Source organism: Argopecten irradians, chromosome 6, assembly GCF_041381155.1.
Source record: "Argopecten irradians isolate NY chromosome 6, Ai_NY, whole genome shotgun sequence".
In the NCBI taxonomy this organism is placed as follows: Eukaryota; Metazoa; Mollusca; class Bivalvia; order Pectinida; family Pectinidae; genus Argopecten; species Argopecten irradians.
The window spans coordinates 26223481-26242796 of NC_091139.1; the positions used below are offsets into that span (position 1 = coordinate 26223481).

A 19316-nucleotide genomic window follows, 5' to 3' on the forward strand; every position below is an offset into this window, starting at 1 on the left:
ATTGAATAGAGATTGTGACGTCACATATGTCATAACCTCAATGACGTTACGTCATCTACAGAAATGACGTCATGACGGTGACCCAGGCCCAATATATAGTTCGCAATCCCGGTAGTCCGAAAACAAATAATGTAACTGGAATAGTTACATTACATGTATATGCGAACAGTAAAAACGTTTACAGTTTTCGATACAAAAGATCCTGTAGTTAACTTGCTAAGCCGATATACTTATGTGACTCTAGATTTAACATGGAAATTGATAATAAACAACGATGTAGCGATTTTCTTCTTTAAAAAAACCCCATAATCTTGAAATAAGTATACATCTATACATTTTAAATGAACACTGCAATACATTTTAAATGAACACTGCAATCCTGTTTAACATTTTCCCTTAAAATCACTAAGGGGAGGATAAACAAGTTAAAGAAATGAGGAAGTCGTTAAATACATGTACATATTTATCAATTATGAACTTTAATTGGTGTTATGGTGTTATAAGGCATTGGTAGAATTAAATAATAATAACAGAGGACGTAGCCCGATGTCTTTATTTTTTATTCAACCGAGAATTATAACACCATGTGGACCGAATCAATGGTTTTTAATTTCTATATTAGTTATGTAAATCCTTTGACAAAAATTAAAAGAGTTATCCGATTTTATATAATTAGTACATTATTATTTAATTTTAGGAAGAAAGATGGCTACAGGACGTCAATCAGAAAAAAACTCAACATTTGGGCATGATTCGATGTTTCTAAAAATGGAAACATCGAGTCGATATGGTATATGCGACTTCTATTGAATAATTACATCACTTTCAAATGTCGATTATATTGCATGTAAATATATGTAAATAAAAAGTCGTGTGAGAGTAAGCATAGGGAAATCCAATCCCTTTACTTTAGTTTATAGTAAATAGTCTATTAAAGGGAGAAAACTCTTTCTGATTTATTGTATTTTGTTAATGTGGAACTCGCCAAGAAGGAGATAAGAATATGTAGAGAAGGGAAAATGAAATGGACGAGGGAAGATTTTGTGCTGTAATATCTTAACATGAATTCACACCAAGCGAGTCCCCAATTAAATCCAAAAATGCACAGTTGCATGTAAAATGCCCCACATTGGATTCGAACCCGTATCCCAGAGTTGGAGGGCTTGTGGTAATATGTCAGGACATCTTTTTATTTTATTTTTTTTTCAAAAAAATATTTTATTCAAGAATTAATTTATACATACGAATTTGTAACATACATTTAAAACATTCAAAGCAAAATGCACACATATTGCATGTAAATTATTTGTAAGTATATTCACATGCACACACTTTCACGCCATTGAAATTGAAACAAAGTAATCAATACAGCAGCAAAGATTAGTCAAAATATAGATTGAAAGAAACATATACCTGATAAGTTAAATAGAAACAAATGAATATACAATCTCCCCTCTCTTACATAAAAATGAAACTTGGACTAATTATGTCAAAAACCAATATCACATAATTACATTTAATTCAGACCCCGAAACATTCACAAAAGGATTTTGTAAATAATTGAGTGTTCAGATTTGACAGATAATAAGAAAGACTGGCATCTTGACCACTCGGCCACCGTGACCCCCCATCCAAAGAACAACATGTATACAACTATTACTTTTATATACCTCAAATGTACTTTACTATTCACAACATTTAATCTGTTTATTATGAAAAAAATGTGGAAAATTCCACGACCCTCGAATATTGAAATACCAAATGTTGCAAAAACAGTTGCATATGATACACTATACATGTAGTTGAATCTACAACAATAGAATGTCATAGATAACGCTAACGTATGATATGCAATAGCATTTCGGCATATCTATAATGAAGTCAAGATATTAATCAGCGGGGAATTGTAAACCCTATACCCATCGTTTGGTGATATTTGTCGATCGTCGTATAACTTTTTACCGACCTGCGCAATACTACATAATTTGCATAATCCATTCACCTATCTGTAAAATCGAGAAGCGTTCCGAAGAAAAAATGAACATAGCGGTATCGGTTTTTTAAAAGTAAGTGAGCATCGTAATGTTTAAACTTACTTTTGGTTAGAAAATCGTGCCATGTCCCTATGCACCTGCCCGAAGACTCAGAGCTTCTCCAGTATCATCGTATTGATAATGACGCAAGGCGCAAAGAATGATAACAAGCCAAATACCACATTCCATTAACCTAATATTATTAGGTACACATACACAGTGACCAAATACGGAAGACTAATTGCTAATGATATTAGAGGCAAAAAATGTTAACTCTATCGTCCAAACCTTATACGATTATATCTTGTATGGAAACTTTGATATTTTTCGCGAGTATCTTTATTGAAATATCACTCGTATTCACCAAGAAACAAGGAATATTCTATTTACTACCTTTTTTTTTGTTCTCGTTTTTATTTTCAGAAGGCAATCACTACTAGTTCCGCCAAAGGTTATTCCACCATTCTGTTTGCGATTATTACTTCGTATTTTGTGAGCATAATGTCATATTTCTTAACAAAAAAAGTCGTCATTTTTGGGCGCAAATTACTGGGGTAACAAACGAAATTATATATTAACTGTCAATACTGCATTCCGATTGGTCAAAAGGTCACTGGAGTGAAGTATATCGCTTTTATGTTTACCGTAAAACCTTATATTTCACCGTAAAAATGTAATAAAAGATTATTGTTTGAGGTGGAATTCAAATATAATTTAACTGTCACGTGATGTCGTATAACCAACTTATGAATTGATTATTCTTGCATAACGGGAGATACGAGATTTTGCCTTTTTCGTCGTCATCCTTTCGAATTGTTCTTCACGCGATGAGAATTTTGGTTAAAAAAGAAGTAAAATAATAAACAAAAAAGTTAACAAAAATACAATTTTATTGGCATCACTGAATATAAACGCCATCAGATCTAGGTGTCGATGTGGATAAGATGTCCGGCAAATGCGCTGTATCCTGCAGGTAATTCGGGGGTGTCAGACGTGCCAAAATGGCGGACCCAGACATGTTGACCTTCTTGGCATTTAGTGATGACCACCTGGGTGCCCTGGTCGAATCCGTAAACGGTGGAATGGAGTCGAGCTAGTCTCTTGCCGGCCATCACAAGTTCGGCATCAAGGTTCTTATGGGCGCCATTAGAGACAATGGTAGCGGCAAACTCATACACACCACTGTTGGACGAAGGTAAGTGTTGCGTTTACATAAAATTGGTTTAAAATTCATTTCTGTCCCTGAATATACATTTAAGCTCTTTTAATTCAAAGACTAGATCAGTCCATTATGAAATTTCAGGGGTGAATGAGTTCAATCATACAAACAAAATTGGAGTTATGTTGATCATCAGCCAATGACAATGCAATTACTGGTATTCTTTTTTGGGAGAAGTGGCATATTGAGGTCATACTTTACCTAACAGGAAAGTCCCTCTTTTTGATAAAATTTGTCTTATGAAAAGTGAATATCGTGTATATTTCATGGTAGCCATCTGAAATTCTCTCCAGATGTCCATTTCAATAAAGAAAATGTAAAATCACAACACTAAAGTAAACGTGTTTCAAGTTCCAACTACATTCATATTGGTCAAACTACGAATTTACGAAAAAAAATGGATAAATGTTGAACCTTAATAAATTCACTTCGAAATTAAGAGAGATACATGTACAGGTAATTATGGTTCTATTACTTACCTGTAAGGACAGGTAACGATATCGATGTATCCATAACTTACCTGAAGGGACAGGTAAACATTCCGGTAGTAGGATCATAAGCCTGTCCAACATTGGTCAGTACTTGGTCAAACACGATGGCTTCGTTATTCATTAGGCTAGCTACATCTTGGTTAAGTCTGGCTGAGAATCCATATTTCTGATCAGAAGCCTGGCGTCTTGCTAAACAAACATGGTTAGAAAGAATTCATAAATAAAAAATAAATCAACAGTTTAATATAGGCGATATCAAATCAGTCAATACCACGGTATTTCAGGCATAGAAATAAAATACGACAATGACTTGACATAAATTACTATTTTGCTTTATTTTACCTTATCAAAATGGTGATGATTTTCTAATTTTTCTGTTATTTATTTAGTTTTGTAGACAGATTAAAATATAATGCCGGGTATTCACCTATTAATTCAAATATTGTAATTGATTCGAAGAATGTTGATGGTATTATGGTTTCAAAACTACTCTTTTACCATGACAAATGAATTCTATGTTAACTCAGACATCGTATCTAACACTCTAGAGCCCAGTTTAATGAACATTCCTTAACATTAAGGAATTCCCTAAATTTCCTCATAGAAAAGCATTATACACAAAAATGTAAGTTAAGGTAAAAATCTTAAGTTAAGGAGCCTTCATTAAAAATCTGTAATGTTTCCTATGGAGAAGTTTAACTTAAGACATTCCTTAAATTCCTTAGATCTATGGTAATACCTGATGCTACCGGATTGGTATTAACCCCGTATAAACCAATTAAAATGTCATTAATTCAGGCATAAAATACACACATAGACAAGTCATCTTTATCGTAATCAATATTTACAACGCCACTTATAATTGATATTACTCCAAAAACACATTTGCAATACTGCTATATACTTTACCACGAAAACAATGATGTTAATATGACAGAGCTTACCAATATGTTGACGAACAGACATTTCCTTATTTCGGAGTTCGGCAGTCAATGATTCAATTTCACGTGCTTGTTGCCCCACAAGGGCTTCGGCGCGGTGCCAATCATTTTCAAGGTTGTCTGAAAAGTGGATCATCTTAACTAATCATAGCGGAATTTATCAAAATCATCATTTTACATATCAGAGCCTTTCGTGTGAATCAATGGCTACAAAGGTAATACGTGAAAAAAAGCCAACGGAAAAAAGTTCCAAATATGCACTATATCGCGGCATTTTACATCCGGGGACGTTAACAACTATTCATCATCCTATATTTTAAATATGAACCTCATATCTAGATAAAAGATAATGGGAAACCCTGTGTACTTATTACCAGAAAAATATCACAGTGATCAAATAATATGAAAGGACTACACAGATACGAACCACTATTGAAATTCAAACCATAAAATAATAACAAGAAACGACATATGAATTTCCTGTAAAAATTTGAAGTTCCACAAGATTTATGTTTTTTCTTGAAAACAAGTTTACTTACCCAGGCGCTGAATTAGATCCGATTGGCTGCTGCTAGCAGTGGACAGAAAAGCCAGAACTCCGAACGCCAGCAAACCCTTCATGTTGATACCTGTGTCAAGTGTGTTGTGGGTTAGTTATACGAACGGATGATAAGTAACTAGAACACGTCTTTTCCCCTGTTGATAAGACAAACCCATTACAATCTGGTGTTGTGCCGTAGTTGTGTTCTTCGTCACATCTGAACTGACCGCTGGAAGAATGAAGTTGATTGTCTGTGCCATCGTACTCGTTCTGGGAACTGTAGGACACTGTCAGTCCTTCGAACGCAGGGTGGGTAAGTTCATCCACTTCATATTTGTTTTATTAAGATTTTGATATAATTCGTTCATATCATTGATATGATTCTTGCAAAATGAAATGTTAACTGCAAAGATACTTTTTAATTTCCCAATAATACCCAACATCAAAGCCAAGTAACAAACTATGTGTCACTTCTATTAGTAATTTCAACTCGAACAATTCCAAACAATTCCCTGCATGACACTGTCTGTAAATGCACAATTAAGAAAACTGTTATCGATTGCATACGCAAATAAACACTTATTTTGATGTAGGTTTAATTATGTTTTATACAGAGATATATTTTTACTCAAGAAAATGGGGATCCGAACCCTTTTGACCTTTTGTATCCGTGTACGTAACTGGATATTTTACCCCTTTCAATTTTCTTGGAATGAAATTCGATATCCTATACACATTAATGTATCTTTGCTCTACCAGACCTATCTGAGGTGATTATGCATATCATGTCTTACGACTTCTGAGACACGATTCACTCAATAAACAATTTCTATTTCTCTTTACCCCTTTACACGTACTTGACTGCTTTAGAAAATACAATTTTGGAGTTTTGCTATAAATATCTTTTTACCATTTCTACCATTATCGATCTGTATGACATATATTGTGCAATAATACGTATAATATGCGTGAACCATGAATTGTTATTTTTCAGACGCTTTGGAGCAGAAGCTTGAAAATGTTGTGACAAAGACACTACGACAGAGCACTGTCATAGAGAGCCTGAGACAACAGTTGAAGAATGTAGAGCGCTCAGAGGAAGTCCTAAAGAATGCTGTAACGGGTACCAATACATTTAAAAGAATAATTTGCATAATTGCACAACTTAGTCATATTGCGTACTTTTGACAACTCTTGAACGTCACTTAATTTATGAGAGAATGACTTAGATTTACGTCGTCCAACGTCCTTATTCTTCTATCTGACCCATGCTATGACAAAACATTCGTATTATACTGTAACAAAATGTCTGCGTATCGCCAAATAATACAACCCAAAACCTTCAAACACATTTCAAATCACATAAAATTATATTGGAGATAAGTGGAATAATTTAATATAAACAAAAGTTTAATTTGAAGAGTGGCCATTTATGTTAATTACAGATTCATTTAGACTTTTGTTTTTATTTTACAGTCAACAGGAGAGCTGCGACTCCCGTGGTAGCCTTTATGTCTACTCGACAAGCCAACCTCACACATATTGCCCTACATCAAACCATTGTATTTGAGGATGCCAGTGTCAATGTCGGCAATGGTTACGACAACAGTACTGGGATATTCACATGCCCTTACAACGGCCTGTACGAGTTCGCTACCACTATCGTCTCAGCCGGGGAGCAACACAATCTCAATTTCGAGGTAACTGTTCTTTCACGTTTGCTTTTAGTTTAATGATATATTGTAGTTTTTGTGTAAAAAATAATATTTTTTTTGTGAAATAATTTCTGAAGTATCACATTCGTCACTAAAAATGAGTAGAAAAATATTCTGCTTATTTACAGTATGCATTGGAAATCGATAACCCACCAAATAGCCTCTTCAGAACACCGATTACCATATACATATAGTTGGTTATTTTTATTTTCGTGGACCATTGTTTCACAATTTTGACAACAGTCGAAACAATAGCGCTTTTTACGTATCCTTGCTAGATATATCAGAATTCATATAATACAATGTATATCGCCTTTTCAATGATACGAAGAATAAAGATTTGCAATTATCATTGTCCCATGGAATCCCGAAAAAAATAAACGTACCTCTTTCGCTATATGTAACAGATTGCAGAAATTGTGAAGTATGAATATACGTAACATATGCGCTAATTTTCTGTAGCCACAAATACCAGCCCATTTAATCATCAATTATTTATTTTGTTTTGTAGATGATGATGGACACGACACAAATAGCTTACGTTCACGCCACTCTTTACGAGTACGACATGGGTGCCCAAGTGGCCGTAGTGCAGTGTAAGCAGGGCCAGAGAGTCCTCGTCAGGCAAGCTAAGGGATCTCCTCATGGACTTCCAGGAGAATTCTGTACATTCTCTGGCCATCTTATTGCTTTGTCATAATTTTATGTTAAACATACGAAATAAATTCAGAAAAAAGAATGAATGCATCTGTTATACATTATTTTCTTTGACATTTACTTGGGATAAATAGCCAATGATTCAGACAACTAACTGCAATCAGTACAAATAAGCTACGTATATATGCATCAAAATATATGCACATAGTTAGAGACGTAGCAACATAAATTGCTACGTCATCGTTCTTTCTAGTGCGTTGTCCGCTATGACAGAAGCTACAATATCTGTGGAGGAAATCCAAATAAATCCGACAGAAAGTGAATAATTGTAATGAATAGCACAAACTACCGAACAGAAAGTGTATTACTTCGGAATAACTCGACTAGTAAAACTTTTGACAAAAGGTTACAACATCGGGTTTTCAAATATTATGATTTCATGAGAAAGTATGTGATATGTGCATGTATACCTTTTTTAATAAATGCAAAAGATGAATGTCAACTTCACATATGCTGCAGCTATTATCTCAACACTTATATAAAGAGTATAAGCACATGTCAAAACCAATAACAAAATGTCTGATCTGTTCCATTATTACTGTTTAGTCATTTATTTCGTTGGCCTCAATTTTCGTTTATCTTGAATTTTCGTTGACACTTAAATTCGGTGAGAGAATCTTACAAAGTGGTTATTATTTTTCACTTGATAAATATAAGTAAATATATATTTTAAGTTTTAAAGAACTTTTTTACTGCATTGATATACCTATCGTCAGGGAAAGTTATCAATGTTCTCAAGAACTTTCTCAACTATGTGGAACAGAAGTAATGCCAAAGTGTCCTTAACTATAGCATATCATGAGGTCCTGTATTGCATTAAGAATTCCGGTTGGAATTGTGTTTCACGTAGGTGAATGCCACATTTGAGTAAGAATCATTATCGGTGACACAATTATTAAAACCTTGTCCTTCATTTAGGCGATCACGTGCCAATTTTTCTTTGAGACGTGAACAATCATGAGGCCATCTGTCCGTTTTTTCATTCTGGTTCTCTTATTGAAACATCTTACTGTCAAACGTAGAATCGTCTTACTCAAGACAATAGGACAATAAACCATGATCCATATTTACGTACGCAGGTAGACAGAAAACTGATATATTTCTGTTATTATTATTTTATTTCAGAGCAACGATACAAATATAATAAAAGAAACAAAATATATTATATGTGACAATGATCGTGACAAATAAATTTCAATGTCATCCAAATTTTCAAAATCAAACGTGAACCACAAAATGACAAATACAGCTGTTGGTTCCATAGTCATCACTGAAGTCCTCACTTCAGACAAATAGTTGTAATCTGACGCAGGTATTATATGCTTAACTCTACGAAACGAGTGTTGTTTTTTCTCAGATAGTAATATGGTTTTATAAAACTAATTTAGATGCTTTATCAACCTTATCAGTTTTTGTACGTTAGTTCACTTTTTTGGTTTCGCCTAACTGTTATATTTTTAGTTCATATACATTTTGCATCGTTAAATAAAAGTTGAATATAATTTTATTTTGAATATATATTATTCGCTGAGATAAACTTTCACGAATTTTATTTTCATCGCAAAATTTGCGAACGTAAATTAAATGGTAAACGATAGAATGCTGATTTACAGTAATTGATAAATTCGTTTTGATGATTTTTTTACGTATTGATAATGATAAATATTCACTGTTTTGTTCCACACTGCAGATTACCAAATATTATGTAATATGTTTGATAAGCATTTAAAGGCATAGTACTTGTTGGTAGGATGTTTCAGTTTAATAAGTATCTAATGAATTAATTAAAAAAAGTTGTGTCAGTGTCTGACTTTGTAAATTTGAGAAGTCTGTCTGTTCCGTAAGACCGTGACATATGAGTACTAACACTGGCTCCAAATGTCACGGAAATTCAAGACAATACACCCACGCGAACGAGAAACCTGGTACACAGATTTGGGATTTTTATTGATGTATCCAAAGGTCGACGTCATTACCTCACAAGCTGGCATAGAATAAGGACAAATAACAATGACCGACATAGATGAAAGACAGTGACATAGAAACGGTTCTTAGTCAGCGCACGACGAGACGCATAGATAAGAAACTAACGTATACAAAGCGAAATCTTATATTGGCAAACATGGCGACCTTCTTGAAGCATGTATCGCTCTTGGCGCTTGTTGTCCTTTGTTATGGGCAAATAGTGGCTGCAACGATTGATTTGGAGACTCGCATCGGTAAATATAGTATAAATACGTTCACTGCTTTAATTGCAGATGGCATCACATAAAAGGTCTATTTTTCACATTTAATGAATGAAACGTCCATTCATTTCTTTGAGATTTCTTTTTATTGATAATCTTTAGTTTGGAGAGAGCGGCCTCCTCAGACAGGTCAAAATCTAAATGTTATATAAATATTCTTTTATTGAGGTATATTGGCAATATTTTAAATGAAATTATTATTTGACTTATTTGCAGGAAAAGACTAGTTACACGAGTTCCTGATGATACAAATGATACCATTTAAATCACACATATAATATTTTGTTATAGGGGTTTCCACTACTTTGTGCCGTGTGTTACAAAATAGACTGAAACATTTTAAAATTATTTCAATAAAGCTTTCTTTTATGGGTCATCTAATAGTATATTGGCCATGGATTCAATTTGAAATGCACATTCAGTGTATTCGAAACAACTAAATGTTATGCCATTTCTGTATCACCTTTTCTAGCCAATCTAGAGAGACTGGCATTAGCAGTGGAGTCTGCTGTAGCCTCGCACGCGCATCAGTTGAGCAGGCTTAACCCCAGAGTTCATCACCTTCAAGATGGCGTCGGACAGGAAACAGAAAAGGGTATGAGATGTATATGAAGTAGATGTTTACATACTCCTTATATCGATATATTTGTTCATTTTATTTAAAAGTAAATAACGGTCTCTGTAACAGATAAAAAATAGTTTTCTGTTACGATCTGCAATAGATTCGAAACACAGAATACTAACATATCCATATGATCCACAAGGGGTAGCGATTCATTCTACCTACACATAACATTTCGTATTAAGACACTTTGCAATTAATTTCATATGGTATGCTATTCAAAAATATTTTAGGATTAAGACAAATATTGAAAGTTATGGGATGGATATTTTCATCATTGAATAAACACAAAAAAAACACCATTAAGAAAAGAATAACTGCCTAGTGTCTGTCTGTAAAGCATGGGTTGTGAACTTCGTTGAAGGTTAAGGTAAAGGTGTCTTGCATACTCAGGCCCTTTCTTTGATACTGACCAGGGTTATTCAGTGGGTCTGACGACGGAAATAGAAATACAAGAGTCATTTAAAGTTATTGTAATAGAACGGATATAGATGGGATTTCTTCCATTCTGATTTATAACAGTTACTTCCTTTTGTTACTTTGTCAGTGCGGACGGAATGAAAAGAAGGGAATTAACTCTGATATATTATAATGGATCGTACTTGATGATCGGGTTCTTGATTCAAATCCCATTCTTTACACTATAATGTGTAATATGATCAGTAAGAACGATCCAAATATATTACTGCAGAAGTTCGTATGTAATTGATATTATCTCAAACAACACAATTGCGAGTTTTTGTTTCTTGACTTTTGATTCCTAATATTGACATGAACCCACAATATTATCTGATGTTTTGAATATTACATACACATAAGCACATATATTTCAATTGATACCCTTCCTTTGAAAACAAGTTACTAATTAATTCATAAAATATAAATCATAAACGCAAATAAATAAATTTTACCGATTTTATATTTCCGCGATGGTTCAATGGATTATATGATATTTTTTTATCTAATAATTCACTGATCAAATCGTGACGAAATCAATATCATCGATAAAGATCTTCCTACGTTATTTTTGTTTGTAAAAAAAAAAATGGTTTCGGAACAGATTTTCAAGATTTTCAAACGTTTTCACGTTTTATCATTATTTCATCACCAGTGAGACGAGTAGCTGAACCCATCGTTGGTTTCGATGCCCGGTTACCACACAGAATCGTCCACCTTGGTGACCAACAAGATATCCACTTCTGGAACGTAGAAACTAACAACGGCTCTGCCTATAACCCCACAAATGGCCGATTTACCTGTCCCCAGAACGGCCTCTACCAGTTCGCCACTACAATTCCTTCCAAGCTGAACGGCACCGTAGACTGTGAAATGGTCATGGACAACGTGCAGGTTGGGCGTCTCCGAGCTAACCACGACGGGTTTGATCAGGCATCTCAGGTCTTAGTCCTGGAATGTAGAACGGAACAACAGGTGTGGGTCCGCCATACGAGTGGTGCAAATGACGACGCCATTCTCTCCTCAACCCAAAGACAAATGGCTAGTTTCAGTGGTCATCTTATAGCCTTACTGTAATAAAGAACTTATCTTACTCTAAAATACTCTCTATTTTTATTATGACTCAGAAATTATAATTGTTGTCCAGGAGGCCGACGTATGCAAACCCCTCTGTCCTTCATGTTTTGTAACAAAGCGGCATAACTCTGCAAAAGGTGGCCTAGATCTAGTGTTCCGATATATATATCTCGAACCTATACTGTATAATTAAAGGCACAAACTTTAATTGCAATTTAAGAAGACTAGCTGATTAATTGTTTTGTATCAAAAGGGCATAAAAAGATGAGGTTTCATGTCTTCAATATCTCAGAAGCACATAGGAATACTACAACTGACAAAATTGTTGTAGTTATGCGATAAAAAGTATCTTAAATTGAATAGTCGGACAAAGGAAGGCCAAAGTCCTAACGCGCATTTTCTTTATAACATCTTTATTGATATGCTTGACAGTATACATATTTTGACATTTAACAACTGTATAGTAACAGCAGTAACTTTCTCGAAACAAACTTAAGTCAAAAACTGAATTAAGTCATAAATTGCAATATAAGTTACATAAGGAGAAAAACGTAAGTTTTGACTTAAGTCTGCAATTTTGTTTCGAGAAATCGGGGCCAGATGATACAAAAAAAGGGAGAAGAAAATTATAACCTTAAAGACATATACACTGTAACGCCTTGTTTTGTTGACTTAACGATCACATTGACATCAACGTTAGGCAGGACTTTCAAGTCGTAATCATCATTAAAACAACATGATTTATAATGCATTAAATGAAAGGTATGCTTCTTCAAGGTTGATATTTACCTCCGTACTTGAGACAAAAGGGGTAGAAATTATTTGTTTAGCATTTTTATACAAATGCCATTATTAAAACATGCTCTAAAGCTGGCATTTAAAAATATATGAAAAACTATGGTGGCGGCTGTTAGTTCCTCTTGTCATTATAACACGAGAAAGCTTCGTTTTTGATATTCTTAAATACATTTGTCAAGGTTAAAAGCAAAGGAAAAATATTAGAGAATTTGGAAAAATGGGGGAACTACCTGTTTGTTTAGCTGTTTATTGTTTTATAGATTTTTCAAGAAGAATTACTGATCTTTTTGTTTTACACATTCGTATTTTCGACTTATACTTTCATCATGAGACATGTCGCTTTTTTCTTTCTTTCTCTTCACTTTTCTTTCTTTGTGGGGTGAATGGTTTGGAAGTGCGTGCAGTTTGATAAGTTTCCCAATTGTCTTTGATAATAATACAAGTTATTTGATTGTATTTTATGATGAACGTAGGTTGCTATGTGGATGGAAAGAAAGATACCAGCTAGTTAATGAATGGAATGTCGGTGATGATTGGCTAGGTGATGACAATAGCAACTAATTTGTGATTTTATAACCATTTACATGTGTATCAAAACTTGGGGGATACAAATTAGCTAAAACATAATTTTGCTCCCCTTCCCCCTTAACTTTTGGCGCTTTTCTTGTCAAGGCGAAAATGGCAATAATAAAAACGATCTATTGATATGGAAGGAAATTGGATTTTGAACATCAAATATTAATTTCTTAGCAAAATAGAAATAAAAATTGTGTTTCCATTGTAGCATTATTAATTTGTTCAAAACTTGTTGACCTACAGCACTTTCTGATGACGCCCCCTTAGCATCGTGAACAAGTCATAGATGCACATATCAGATACATACAAAGGTGCAGCTAAATGATAAAATTGCTACAAAATGTCTTATGTGCAGTTCCTGGTGTGCGTAGGATTAAGGCTATACATTCGTCAAGTGGTTCTACCTAGTACATTGAATTAAGGCGACAACAATCTCTAACCGAGATAAGATAACTGGATAGTGAAACTACATGTAAAATACACCAACTACCAATATGGCGGTCTCCGTGACGAATATTGGGGTTTGGATGTTGTTCATCCTCGGCAGTGGAAATCTGATCATAGCTGATAATGTTGAGCACCGTCTTGGTAAGAAGTCATAATTTAGTTTTCCTTGTAACGAGTTTTCTTTCTATTGGCTTTTTGTTATCATCTTATAACATAACAAGACATCGCCTTGTGCAACGCCATCTCTGATTGACTGAAATAGGCTCAGTGATTTCACAGAAAAAAGTCCCTCCAGAAATTTGAAATTTCGCGGGATTAGATTGCATTACAAGAACTAACATTGATAATTTTTTTCTTGTTATGGGGCGATATCACATAATTCAAAGTGTATTCTCCACATAAACCGCTTCGCAGTTCATTAAAAGTACAATCTGATGCTATATCTCCATACTCTCTATTTTTATTATGACTCAGAAATTATAATTGTTGTCCAGGAGGCCGACGTATGCAAACCCCTCTGTCCTTCATGTTTTGTAACAAAGCGGCATAACTCTGCAAAAGGTGGCCTAGATCTAGTGTTCCGATATATATATCTCGAACCTATACTGTATAATTAAAGGCACAAACTTTAATTGCAATTTAAGAAGACTAGCTGATTAATTGTTTTGTATCAAAAGGGCATAAAAAGATGAGGTTTCATGTCTTCAATATCTCAGAAGCACATAGGAATACTACAACTGACAAAATTGTTGTAGTTATGCGATAAAAAGTATCTTAAATTGAATAGTCGGACAAAGGAAGGCCAAAGTCCTAACGCGCACCACTGGATATGCTATAACACCAAAAGTATGTTACACACCAATGCATGTCAAAAATACGACAACCAATGTTTAAATAAAGACCACTTACTTAATTAACAATTTTCATATTTAAGGATACCCTGCGGTCAATTTCTTCAATCTTTGACCTTGTATAAAGACCCGTGGGGTTTTCTTTATAACATCTTTATTGATATGCTTGACATATTTTGACATTTAACAACTGTATAGTAACAGATAATACAAAAAAGGGAGAAGAAAATTATAACCTTAAGTACATATACACTGTAACACCTTGTTTTGTTGACTTAACGATCACATTGACATCAACGTTAGGCAGGACTTTCAAGTCGTAATCATCATTAAAACAACATGATTTATAATGCATTAAATGAAAGGTATGCTTCTTCAAGGTTGATATTTACCTCCGTACTTGAGACAAAAGGGGTAGAAATTATTTGTTTAGCATTTTTATACAAATGCCATTATTAAAACATGCTCTAAAGCTGGCATTTAAAAATATATGAAAAACTATGGTGGCGGCTGTTAGTTCCTCTTGTCATTATAACACGAGAAAGCTTCGTTTTTGATATTCTTAAATACATTTGTCAAGGTTAAAAGCAAAGGAAAAATATTAGAGAATTTGGAAAAATGGGGGAACTACCTGTTTGTTTAGCTGTTTATTGTTTTATAGATTTTTCAAGAAGAATTACTGATCTTTTTGTTTTACACATTCGTATTTTCGACTTATACTTTCATCATGAGACATGTCGCTTTTTTCTTTCTTTCTCTTCACTTTTCTTTCTTTGTGGGGTGAATGGTTTGGAATGTGTGCATGCAGTTTGATAAGTTTCCCAATTGTCCTTGATAATAATAAAAGTTATTTGATTGTATTTTATGATGAACGTAGGTTGATATGTGGGTGGAAAGAAAGATACCAGCTAGTTAATATACAGTGTATAACGAATGATGCATGAATGGAATGGCGGTGATGATTGGCTAGGTGATGACAATAGCAACTAATTTGTGATTTTATAACCATGTGCATGTGTATCACAACTTGGGGGATACAAATTAGCTAAAACATAATTTTGCTCCCCCTCCCCCTTAACTTTTTGCGCTTTTTTCTTGTAAAGGCGAAAATGGCAATGATAAAAACGATCTATTGATATGGAAGGAAATTGGATTTTGAACATCAAATATTAATTTCTTAGCAAAATAGAAATAAAAATTGTGTTTCCATTGTAGCATTATTAATTTGTTCAAAACTTGTTGACCTACAGCACTTTCTGATGACGCCCCCTTAGCATCGTGAACAAGTCATAGATGCACATATCAGATACATACAAAGGTGCAGCTAAATGATAAAATTGCTACAAAATGTCTTATGTGCAGTTCCTGGTGTGCGTAGGATTAAGGCTATACATTCGTCAAGTGGTTCTACCTAGTACATTGAATTAAGGCGACAACAATCTCTAACCGAGATAAGATAACTGGATAGTGAAACTACATGTAAAATACACCAACTACCAATATGGCGGTCTCCGTGACGAATATTGGGGTTTGGATGTTGTTCATCCTCGGCAGTGGAAATCTGATCATAGCTGATAATGTTGAGCACCGTCTTGGTAAGAAGTCATAATTTAGTTTTCCTTGTAACGAGTTTTCTTTCTATTGGCTTTTTGTTATCATCTTATAACATAACAAGACATCGCCTTGTGCAACGCCATCTCTGATTGACTGAAATAGGCTCAGTGATTTCACAGAAAAAAGTCCCTCCAGAAATTTGAAATTTCGCGGGATTAGATTGCATTACAAGAACTAACATTGATAATTTTTTTCTTGTTATGGGGCGATATCACATAATTCAAAGTGTATTCTCCACATAAACCGCTTCGCAGTTCATTAAAAGTACAATCTGATGCTATATCTCCATAACACTACTTAAAAGATATATGAAGTTAATCCTAAAATTATAGTTACACAAAACAGTATTTTATATGTACAATGTATAGCAACATTAATCGTTTCTTTCAGCTTTGCTTTAAATACCTGTTTGTCAATTTTAATATAAAGTGTGTTGAAAACTTAAGTCAAATCCGATACTTAGAACAAAAACGGTGTCGACCGATAAACGTTTAAGAAGCCTTTTGGAATGGAATTAATTTTGTAGGAGTTGGTAGTGATTTATTACACTGTTAAGACATAATCGGCTTCGACGAAGACAAGGTAATAGGTAAAACACTTATAATATGAACAATTTCAAACAGATATAACATTTAAACATTACAATCCAATGATCTTTTTGTATCTTTAGGTTGGCTGGAGGAATTAGCAGCGAAGGTAGAAACTACCGTGGATACCAATATAGATCAGTTGGGCAAAATCGATCAACGACTTCACAGGCTACAACACGGAGCAACACAGGAAAAGGTCAAGTGTAAGTAAGATTCAGTGTAAAATATTCAAAAATTCAATACAACACAGCATTATAAATCTCAAACGGTTTTGGTAAAATAACACTTTTTGTAGCAAAAGATATCATCCAGGAATTCACATTAAGATAACATTGCTACTTTGTTGAAGGCACCGCCTTATTCCTTCTTCACAAAGTTTCAGGGCTCGTCACTCGAATAATACTTGTTAAAACCCATATTCTGAATCAACTACAAAGTCAATAATTGTAATCCAGTGATTGTGTCCTATCATATCTAACTTTCAGGTTAAAATATCTTTCTTTTATTGTTCATTTCCAGTACGACGGGCAACTGATCCAGTTATCGGTTTTGACACACAGCTACACTTACGTGCTGCGGGTAGCCATCTTCACAACCAACAGGCGCTTATCTTCAACCACGTACGCACGAATCAGGGTGGAGCCTACAATGCCGCCAATGGTAAATTCACATGTCCACAACATGGCCTATATCAGTTCGCCACAACTATCTCGTCAATATCGCGCGGTTTCGTCGACTGCGAAATGGTGATGGACGGTACCCATGTTGGTCGTCTCCATGCCAACCGTCCTGGATTTGACCAGGCGTCGCAGGTATTGGTTCTCGAATGTTCCGCCGGCCAGAAAATCTGGATTCGTCATGTCAATGGCGGCCATGACTCTGGTATCGTCTCCGATTACCAAGACACTTCGTCGTTCAGCGGTCATCTGATAACTACTCTTTAATAATTTTTTTGTTGAATATTATGTTATTCGGTCATTAACAATTATACAAATTTTGCAAGGTATTTCAGAGATATATTTATGGTTAGAGATCTATACTATAGTAAACATAGTGACATCTTTTGAAGTTATCACAGTAACGCCAAAGACATCTGTGATGATAAAAGTTTGCAAACTTTCCTTGGTAGCGATGGGTTATCTGTTTTGATGGCATATCAACATAATATAATATAAAATATTCATGTGCACTTTTTTTCGGGGTATAGATGTTAAATATATACATAATAAATTATGGTTTGAAATCTGTATCCATAGTAACTCTTTTGAACAGTTACAATGTACTAACAGTAATTTCATTTTTACAATCGCAGATCTATAGTAGGTACAAAACAATATTGTTTTAGGCAACGCAACCCCAAAGCTGCGTAGAACGGATTCCGACAAAATGATTATGTCAAACTCAAAGCTGTAAATGAACAGACCACAAATATGATATAGCTTGCTTCTGACACTTCTGACATGAAGAAGCTGGAACGGCGAAACGATAGCATTTTTGGTTAAAAAATTGCACACACACAACAAATAGCAAAACCGCTCTATCACTTCAGACACTACAGCGTCACTTTGATTTCGATTGGTCGATTCCATGCTTGGTAGTACACTTAAGAAACGAATATTTCCAAAAAATTGAAACATGTGTTTTGTAGTATGTTATGGTCAGAGAGATCTCTATATTTTCTCCATAACTTTGAAATCAAACGCTCGTTATTCTAAACTCTTGAGGAAGAATTTTGTTTTATATACCAATAGCCGAAGTATCTACTCATATATATTATACATGTACTCCTTGTTTTATGTGATATTTCTGTGATATGAAAGAGTCGACACATCGCATCACTTTGATTTCCTAGTCGTTTCCATTACTAACTATTTATGAATAAAACGGATTTCTTCCTCAACAGTTAATAGCAAAACCAACGAGTGTTTGATATTCAAATTGTACAGATCTCTTCAACCTTACTAAGTTTCAAAATACATATCTCAATTATTTGAAAATATTCACATGTTCCAGTTCAAAACACTAAAAACACATATTTCCTGTGGATATTTCAGCTACGGAAATGCCAAATGAGCTAGCGCTAGGACGGTGCATTTTGAATCAATAATACGCTAGGAATAAATACAGTGCATGAAGTCTATAAGAAGGCCATGTAAAACAACAGATAACCATATACAAAGTTGGGCTATATCGGTCTGTTGATAATACAGTGTAAAAATCAAGAGCAGAGAGATAAGACAATTACATATATAGCTGTATGTTTAGTATTATATATAATACTGCACTGCATGACACATCCGGTTGATTAGACTTATACATATGTACATCCTCGATACACCAGGGGTTCCGATCACTTACGATCTCTAACCCCTGGACTATCTC

The 19316-nt window shown here is 34.4% G+C and overlaps 4 protein-coding genes across 4 annotated transcripts; 3 read left to right on the plus strand and 1 right to left on the minus strand.

The window, feature by feature from the left end:
- Window positions 1–2905: 2905 nt before the first annotated feature.
- LOC138325469 (complement C1q-like protein 4) lies at window positions 2906–5378 on the minus strand. Its single transcript, XM_069271151.1, has 4 exons — window positions 5224–5378; window positions 4688–4804; window positions 3773–3932; window positions 2906–3215 (listed from the first exon to the last, which is right to left on the minus strand). Exons 1-4 carry the CDS (start codon window positions 5303–5305, stop codon window positions 2957–2959), a joined length of 618 nt encoding a protein of 205 aa, XP_069127252.1. The 5' UTR covers window positions 5306–5378; the 3' UTR covers window positions 2906–2956.
- Window positions 5379–7679, plus strand: LOC138325468 (caprin-2-like). Its single transcript, XM_069271150.1, has 4 exons — window positions 5379–5538; window positions 6220–6348; window positions 6702–6925; window positions 7452–7679. The coding sequence occupies exons 1-4, from the start codon at window positions 5463–5465 to the stop codon at window positions 7638–7640; spliced, it is 618 nt and encodes a 205-aa protein (XP_069127251.1). The 5' UTR covers window positions 5379–5462; the 3' UTR covers window positions 7641–7679.
- Window positions 7680–9657: 1978 nt separating this feature from the next.
- On the plus strand, window positions 9658–12082 carry LOC138325474 (uncharacterized). The gene is made up of 3 exons (XM_069271158.1): window positions 9658–9876; window positions 10376–10498; window positions 11637–12082. Exons 1-3 carry the CDS (start codon window positions 9681–9683, stop codon window positions 12056–12058), a joined length of 741 nt encoding a protein of 246 aa, XP_069127259.1. The 5' UTR covers window positions 9658–9680; the 3' UTR covers window positions 12059–12082.
- Window positions 12083–16087: 4005 nt separating this feature from the next.
- On the plus strand, window positions 16088–18181 carry LOC138325476 (complement C1q-like protein 4). Its single transcript, XM_069271160.1, has 3 exons — window positions 16088–16325; window positions 17015–17137; window positions 17454–18181. Exons 1-3 carry the CDS (start codon window positions 16232–16234, stop codon window positions 17876–17878), a joined length of 642 nt encoding a protein of 213 aa, XP_069127261.1. The 5' UTR covers window positions 16088–16231; the 3' UTR covers window positions 17879–18181.
- Window positions 18182–19316: the final 1135 nt, after the last annotated feature.